Consider the following 9,357-nt stretch of genomic DNA (forward strand, 5'->3'; position numbering starts at 1 on the left):
GACCCATTAACGGAGAGACTCTTATATTCACTATTAAAACGCTCTCTCAATCAATACTGAAACACACATACATACATACTCTAAACCTATGCACACGCATATATAAAACATTATACTGTACATACTGAAACACTTACACATACATATGAGAAAACACACACGCATATATACTTTATACATATTTTATATATATATTTATACATGTTTTATACGTATCTATCTGAAACACTTATGCATGCACATATGAAAAGGTTGTACAATCAAAATTATTCAACCCCCCATTGCACAAGTTTATTGGCAAAATATACAATTTCTCATCTGTTTGCAATAAACTAATTACACAATAATTGTTTAAGTAGTTTAATGAAACTAATATTACAAAGGTTTTATCCAAATTCAACACAAAATGCTACTTTTAATGACTTAATAAATTTATTGCAGTCTCAAAATGATTCAACCCCTTCATGACAAGCATCTTCAGTACTTTGAAATGATTCAACTCCCTGTATCAAGCACACCTGGTGCAACTAATTCATTACTTCAGGTGTGCTTGAGATAGAACACATAAATACCTGGTCTGGCTTAAGGTTTGTTGAGAGTGACCTTTGATTGCATGTTAGAAATATGTCAAAAGAAGTCAAAAGAATTGTCCAATAAGAGAAGCGGATCATTGCCTTGCACAAACAAGGAAAGGGATACAAAAAGATAGCAAAAGCACTGAATGTCCCTAGAAATACAGTTGGAAGCATAGTTCGCAAGTTCAAAGTTGAAGGAACAGTGGCTACACTACCAGGACGTGGCAGAAAGAGGAAGCTATCAGCGGCTCCCCCCAGATTCCTGAGGAGGCAAGTGGTCAAAAAACCCTCGAGTGACTAAAAAAACCTGCAGCAAGACTTGGTGGCAGCAGGCACTGAGGTTTCAGTTTGCACAGTAAGGCGCATACTAAACACTGAAGGGTTCCATGCCCGGACTCCAAGACGCACACCACTACTGACCCAAAAGCGCAAGAAAAGTCGGCTCCAATATGCTGAAAACCACATAAATAAGCCACCGGACAAAACTGGAACTATTCGGGCCTATGGATCAGCGCTATGTCTGGAGGAAGAAGAATGAAGCATATGCTGAAAAGAACACCCTGCCTACAGTGAAGCATGGCGGTGGCTCAGTGATGCTCTGGGGCTGCTTTGCTGCCTCTGGCACTGGAAACCTGCAGCGTGTGGAGGGCACGATGGATTCAGTCAAATATCAGGAAATCTTCGGAAAAAAAACGGCATGCCGTCTGTGATGAAGCTGAAACTTGGGCGTCATTGGACCTTCCAACAGGACAATGACCCCAAGCATAACTCAAAGTCCACCAAAGCTTGGTTTCAGAAGAAGAAATGGAAGATTCTAGAGTGGCCGTCACAGTCGCCTGACTTGAACCCCATCGAAAATCTCTGGTGGGATTTGAAGAAGGCGGTTGCAAAACGCACACCAAAGAATATTACTGAACTGGAGGCCATTGCCCATGAGGAATGGGCTACGATAGCTCAGGAACGCTCTCAGAAGCTGGTGTCTAGCTATGCATCACGTTTGCAGCAGGTCATAACAGCAAAAGGGTGCTCTACAAAGTACTGAAGATGCTTGTCATGAAGGGGTTGAATCATTTTGAGACTGCAGTAAATTCATTAAAGTCATTAAAAGTAGCATTTTGTATTGAATTTGGACAAAACCTTCGTACTATTAGTTTTGATTAAACTACTTAAACAATTCTTGTGTAATTTGTTTATTGCAAACAGCTGAGAAATTGTATATTTTGCCAATAAACCTATTGTGCAATGGGGGGTTGAATAATTTTGATTGAAACTGTATACATTGTATAACACTTAACAATAACTGAATCTCTTCCATATGATTACAAAGATATAAAAAGTTTAGATACATGTGTTTTCCCCTAAAGGAAAAAGTTGAAGGAAGAAAAAAAAGGTCTTATTATCTCCTGCCAGTTCCAGCAGCCTCAATAAAATTAGAAATTTACTCTGGTCTTTGTTTTTCTTTTTCAAATTTCTCACACGCAAGGAGATGCTCACATGAATACACCCACCCACAGACACACACAGCTCATGACTGGGGAGGCAGGTTAATCTTTATTGAGGCTACAAACAGTTATGGTGACAAACAGTCACCGTACGTGGCGATGTTAGCAGAACACCTTTGTTAATTAAAAAGCTGGTCTTTGTTATACCTTCACCAATAATAACAGCTTTCTGAGTCAGGGAGATAAGCTGTAAGGTGGGGCTTCTATAAGAGGAAAACAAGGCTGTGTGTGTGTGTGTGTGTGGTCTCTGCCCATGTGATAATGCCTGCATGAAGACCCATTCCAGTGGATACGGTCAAGACTTGCATGCTTAATAGCTCAGTATTGTCATCTTTTGACTACGGCCTTCCTGTTATTGTGTCCAACAGTAATTTAAAAAGAAGTTCAGAAGAGTGAAACGGGCAAGTCAAAACAATGCCGTCCATCCCCACCGAGTTTGTCACCAAAGGAAATAGGATAAGACAATTTACAGAAAGCCTGTTACAACAATTCTCCTACTCCCTTCCAACTACCGATACTCTTTGCAAATAAAGCGTCCCCTTCTACAGCATTCTACATGAATGTGAGACAGCTATCATTACCGGCCCCACTAAAAGATAAAACAAATCAAATTCAACAATTTAGCACCCCACTACATGTAAACTCCATATGATCATACAGAATGATCTATAGGGCATTTATGTAGTGTTGGTGTAATTGTACAAATGTCTCGCCTCGGTTTTCTACCCTTTTCTTCAGTCTTCACAAAAAACAGGAAAGAGCCTAGAAAGCGATATTTTTCTAGCGTACATGTTATTTCCACATCACAACTTAAAGCTCATAACAACAAAAAAGTCGGAACAATAACTTCCCCGCTCCTCAAGTGGGACCAACATGTGAGCACTTGAATGCGCCATCTACCTACGATGATTTCTGTCTTGACTCGAGGCCACTTCGTTCCATCCTGTCTCATCCAGTGAGTGCAACTGCCGCACTACTTTACACTATCAGCTTGACGTTTAAATGCTCTGAGCAGTGAAACCCAGTTCATTCTCGTACACTGGGGCCAGCGCCTGCTGCCGCCTTCTTTCAGCAACCACAGCCGGCTTCCCTACCACTGGCACCATCATGCTGGGCTCCCATATCTCATGTCAGCTGGGGCCACTTTCTTCCCTCTCAATATATTTGATCTGTGATGGGCACCGTCTCTGCACCTGAAAGAAATAGACACGATCAGCTTCCCCTGTGTGAGATCCTGATTGTGAACTCACCCAGTCACTCATGAATCCCAGTGTTGTATTGGTTTTGGGCCGTGTCCATAGGCGTCGGGGTGACGGTACAGGGGGAGCAGCTGCAGCCCTACTTTTATACTTGTGGGGACCGGGCTCCCGACGCCACTGTCCTTGTTGGTGATAAGCAGTGATAACAGCAACTTGTCTTGGAACGATCTACCGTCTTCTTTTCGCTCGCAAAGTGCCCCTGATTGATGCAGTTAACTTTACAGTCTACAACCTTTGCGGCCATGGGACCGTGCCCTAGGCCCTCTCCGGTGATCCACCCACAACAGTTTTATAAAATCCTGTTGGAAACACTGTCATATAATAGTGCAATATAAACTATACTATAATGTGAAAAGTGCAGGTTGTGTTTGAAGGCTCTGCATTCCAGGAAATTACGCTTTCAGGTGTTAATTAAATATTAAATTTCCTGTGATACTTCCCCTTGTCCCGTCATTCGGCCTATCCTCTTTGTACAACCAGTCATGTATATTAGATGGAGGCGGATCAGGAGGAACCTAGTGTTGACTTACTATTTATTATCTTCAACATTCAGTTTTTCCTCATTTAGTTTTTACTCCTTATGGAACATCTTTGTTTTTATTTGGCTAATTAACACTCTTGGAAATTGGAAATCTTTCCTACTTTTTTGTTTGGCAAATTCCCACAGGATCAATAAAGCTCTCTTATCTTAAAGGGGTCATATTATGAAAATCCCACTTTTTCTACATGTATATTCTACACATTAATGTGGCTGTCTGGCATGTTTAGCAACGCTGGAAAAAACTTTCTTTATGATTCCTGTAATGAAACAATATTATTTAATACAACTTGTTTGGTCTAAGTAGAACCAAGCAGAAGGCCGTTACGCGCCTTGGCCTCCCTTCACCACATCCCCCCCAACACGCCCCCCAAGCACTCAACTTCCTTCTTGCAAACCTCTAGCTAACACCATGAAGCAGACTCAATACTCAGAATGTGCTGTAGTCAGCTGCACAGTTCCACACAATTCACATGGCGTCCCAGGCTTAGAAGGCTCAAGAACCCAATGGATTCAGGTCATATATGAAGACCACGAGGAGAATAACGTTGGCAAACAGGTGACGCAGCCACGTGTGTTTTGAGCTGCAACATTACCACACAAACAAACAAGTATTTGCTCACATTGCATGTGAATACAATGCATGACTTAATGTGCTACTGACAACTTACTTTCCACGGCGATATCCATCGTCATCGATGAGGTTTTATTGATAAGTGGTTTAGACCATGTGTCGGGAGTACTGTTCAAATGCTGTAGTGGCGGTTTCCTCCAGTTCGTGACAGTTTATCAAAACCAATAATAGCAGAAGCAGAGCTGCTCCACACAGAACCTCCACCCATACAACATTTTTACCGTAAACATCTCTGGACAGCTGAGCAGCACAAACGATATGCGTCGCAAACAACAATAGATCACGGTTTTTGTTGGCTGGGTTGTAATTGTGCCTTTCTAGTTATGGGAAAAATTGCCCCCATATAATGACTTCACCTGATACGAAATGGGCAGACCGTGTGAGGTTTGAAAATGTCTTAAATTGTTGACCGTCTTGGGCACACCTCCCATTCCAATCCTGCTGCAGCCACTAAGAACTCCCACTGCAGGTTTATAGACAGTCGCTTGGTTTCACCGCAAGCTTTACAGACGCACTGAGCTCATGTAGCACATGAAGAATTTCCCAATTTCAGATCAGATATCAACCCCCAACGCCCCCCACAAAAAAATGAACGAGTCGCTTTGGTCAGGAGAGAATATTGGATTTAATATGAAATAATAATCCATGAACCCTGCTTGTACTGACTCGACAACAACTGCGAGGCTTGTGTGTGTGTGTTGATCCATCTACATTCTCTCTCTCTCACACACACACACACACACACATGCAAAGCACACAATGACAGAAAAACAAACACATATGCTGAAATTAAATTGTATTCCTACACATTGCATGACATTAGAAACAGGTGTGTGGGCGTGTGTGTGTGTGGGGGGGGGGGGGGGGGGGGGGGGGGGGTTGCTGTCACGTCACATCGTCACGCTTATTAACCCCTCCACCCCCTCCCCATTATCCCCGGTGACGTATGCGCACAAACTACTTTAACAAGCCGCGGTGCCGGAGCGCTTCACCGAGCACTCTGAGCGGACTGCGCACGCGAGTTTAACGGGGTAACGACTGCTTTTTTTCCCCGCCTGAGCGCCGCGGTCCGGTAACGTTTACCCAGAAAGAGACGCCTTCCTAGTTCCTCCAACTGACTGAGCTGTGACCCTTTTCACAGCGGGGAGCTCCGCGCCACCCGTCAGCTTCCAGCTTTGCCGCCACGCGCTGAAGAGGACCGCGCGCAACAGCTCCTGTAGCGCGTGAAACAACACCGAGGTGAGAGGCGAGCGACTCGCGCAACTTTCTACCGCGCGGACTTTTACTGCTGCCGGGTTACGATCACAGCATGTGGAACATGTATTCACATGATGGATTTTACACAGTAGCAGTTGGGACAGAAACAAAAATAAGTTTAAATAACAATTTAAATGTTAAACATTTTATTTATTGAAGCAACAAAGGGGAATAATGTTACTAATCTGATGAAGTTTCTGCTTTGTATCATTTCTCTGTAGTCGATGGCCGCCCCCGCACACAGCAGCTGCGTGTGGATTCTGGTTCTGGTTCTGGGCGCGTGCGTGTCTCAGGTGGTGGGAACGGAGTGCGGGAAGGAGTGCGCTCTGTGCGTTTACCGTCTGCTGGCACAGCAGTCTGGTTTCTCCTCCCCGGTAATGTCACTACTTCATTCCCATGAAGTGGGTTTATTTCTAATAAACCTTTAGACCAAACATGATTATGTCAGTGGGGCCAGTCTGGTGTCCTGCATATAGTACATGCGATCATGAATAAATACATGAAAACAAATAAACTAAGGGGGTGTGGTTGAAAAGCCCAGTAGTTTGGTTTCTCCTCCTTTTGAAGTCATATTAGAATTATTCATAAGTTATAATAAGTCCAGTGGATAACTAATATTAGCCCAGGGCTGCTCCTGTTATATATGAAGCCAAATATTTAGAAAGGGAAGTTTGGGGTCCCCTGCTGGAGCTGTTGCCCCCGCACACGACCCCAGATAAGCGGTTAAAGATGGATGGATGGAATATTTATCACTATATTTGGATATTTTCCCGACACTTTCTCCCTTTGATCCATTCCGTTTAGTCGTTCCTCCGCTGCTCTTTCATGTCTCCCCTCCTCCCCTCTTGATATCTTCATTGTCGTGTCCTCAGTTATTAGATGCGTTTAATGATGACGATACTGTCGCATACGCCTTTACAAAAATACTTTGTTACTGCTGTCATTTCATTGAAGGGCTTAGCCCCCTATTTTATTACTTTCTACTTTTCTCTCGCCCTCTGATTTCCATCCCTCCTCTCCCTTTCTTCACCATCATCTTTTCCAATTTGACCCCCCCCCCTCTGGTCATGCTACCCGTGGCTGTAATCATGGTGATATGGTTCTGCAGGTTTCAAGATAATACTATAGAAACTGGTCGGGTGTCCATCCATTCTTCTTTCCTCTTCCTTCCTCCGTCTCTTACTTCACAAAACCTTTGCTCTCTATTCAATCTTCTCCTACTTTATATTTCAGTGGATTTTCTGAAAAAGCGATATCAACATTTTTATTTAATCGATGTAAATTCATTTAATGGGAAGATTTAAAAAGTCTTGCTTAAAAATAGTAACTACAATTTTTCATTCTCTAAAACAAGAGCAATTGTGTGTTGAAGGATCAAAGTGTACACATTTATAATTCCTTAATTTTCAACAACTAAGAGCGTTTTCATCCATACAACATACACTAAATTATTTGGAAATGCCTTGAAATTCACTGACATGTGGATTTAGTTCAATGAATTTTTTCCCTAAATGCTTCAACACTACTCAGAAAGCTGTGATTGTTAGGAGGGGAAGAGGAAAACTTGATCTTAAGCCCAGTAATGTGTCCACGTTTGGTTGTTGCTCTCCCTTTTTCCCGATTGATACAAACATTAGTTGTTGTAAACTTCCCACCATGACCACCAGAGGCTGCTAATCCACCACCCTCCAAGCCCCCGGGTGCCAATATGTCCTCAATTCAATTTTCCCGTTCATTAATTCTGTCTTCACAAGCCAGCAGCGCTGAAAGCTCAGCGAGAATCCCTCCTCCATCAAACGAGTGAAACCCAATGACGCATATGAGGCGGGGACCAGTATGCGGCCAGTATGCAGCCCCCAGGTCCCTGTTGGATGACTGGGGGGCCCACAGCTTTAATGGGAGGGCGGGCTTCAACTAAATAAATAGGATAATAGGATACTGTATCGATATGTGAGCTGCAGACTGCTGCATGTGTTTTGGAGAAAGAGAGCTCAAGTTGACTGATTTATCTCGATTTAAAAGGAACCGGCCAGTCGGCACCAATGGACGTGACCAATGCTGGTGTGGAGCTCTGCATCGCAATCAGCATGACTTCACAATACGCACTCATTCCCATATTGTAGTTGGGCAGAACCTGTTACCTGACCAGTGACCTGTTGCATTTTAAAACCAACACTATGAGAAAAATGAATTTTTAAAAAGTGTAGACATGTTTTGTTAGAAAACACAAAAGCAGTGTAATGTCCCCTAATGAAGATGGATTACCCATCCATCCATCTTCAAAGCGCTTGTCCTGCACACAGGATCATAGGCAGCTACGTAAATGCAGCTTTCTGGAATATTCACTAGATAATAGATATAATGGAGATAATGGGAAAAAAACAAAAAAGCAAGACAAATTCATATTTAATATCAACTGAATATACTGAATCTGGGAAGTCACTGAGCAAAGGAGAAGTTTGTACGAACAGAAGTTGCAAAACTGGTGACCTGTATTATTCCCGTATTCGGTGAGGTTAAATTACTGTGGCTTCCTCAATCGGGTCTGGTTAGAATGTCCGTCTCGCATTAAGGTAAACCGGAGAATGCATTGGTAGATCGGTTAAATGGACTCCAACCACTCAAAGTGCTGACTATGAATGAGTGCCATGTAACCCCGCTTCAAAACAAATCAAATCAAAAAAGTGATGAAACCGTATTGACTGAATTATTGATATTTCAAACACTGTATTGAAAAGATTGTGAAGAGTCACAAAGATCACTTTTTTTTTCCAGACCTGCTCACTAGAGTGCAAGGGTGGGTTGGACACCCAGAAGCTCCGCCTGTGCCGGGACTTCCTTATAGAGGAAGAACACAACATTCCTTTGAATGCCGACCCCCTTCAGCCACAGGACCAGGAGGCCTCGGACGAAGCGACGGCCGACGAGGACGACTCCCCATCACCACAGCACCTGCTGGCCAAGAAGTACGGCGGCTTCATGAAGCGCTACGGCGGCTTCATGTCTCGCCGCTCCCCCTCTCAGGAGGGGCTACTGGAGGATCCCGGGAACCAAGACGAAGAAGAGAGCGTTCGCCTGGAGATCTTAAAGATTCTCAACGCCGCGCCGGAGCAGGGCGGCGAAGGTCCGGGAGGGGATGCGGTGAAGAGGTACGGGGGCTTCATGCGCCGGGCCGGGGGAGGGGTGGCCCAGGGCGACCTGTTGGAGGCGGTGTTGGGCCGCGGCCTCAAGAAGCGCTACGGAGGATTCATGAGACGCGTGGGCAGGCCCGAGTGGCTGGTGGACAGCAGCAAGAGCGGGGGGATGTTGAAACGAGCCTGGGAGAGCGGCAGCGAGTTGCAGAAGAGGTACGGGGGTTTCATGGACTAGACCGCCACAGTTAGAACCCTTCATCCCTACCCATCCCTCTTACCACCACCTCGTAATCTGGACTTGCTCACTCTGCTTTGTATGACGTGCTACTGCTTACTTCGTTGGTTTAATTGTTCCTGTAATGACAAAAAAAGATAAACACGCGTTGTTCAGATGTGAACTTTTTTTGGTCTGTTTCTTTTTCCTGATGTATTATTTATTAAACTGGTTTGTTGATCAA

General features: G+C 44.0%; 1 protein-coding gene across 1 annotated transcript; it reads left to right on the forward strand.

Annotated features, from left to right (window-relative positions):
* Positions 1–5,454: 5,454 nt before the first annotated feature.
* Positions 5,455–9,357, forward strand: LOC120816539 (proenkephalin-A). Its single transcript, XM_040172224.2, has 3 exons — positions 5,455–5,747; positions 5,987–6,139; positions 8,541–9,357. The coding sequence occupies exons 2-3, from the start codon at positions 5,990–5,992 to the stop codon at positions 9,132–9,134; spliced, it is 744 nt and encodes a 247-aa protein (XP_040028158.1). The 5' UTR covers positions 5,455–5,747; positions 5,987–5,989; the 3' UTR covers positions 9,135–9,357.

The sequence above is a fragment of the Gasterosteus aculeatus genome, chromosome 3 (genome assembly GCF_964276395.1).
Source record: "Gasterosteus aculeatus chromosome 3, fGasAcu3.hap1.1, whole genome shotgun sequence".
NCBI lineage: Eukaryota > Metazoa > Chordata > Actinopteri > Perciformes > Gasterosteidae > Gasterosteus > Gasterosteus aculeatus.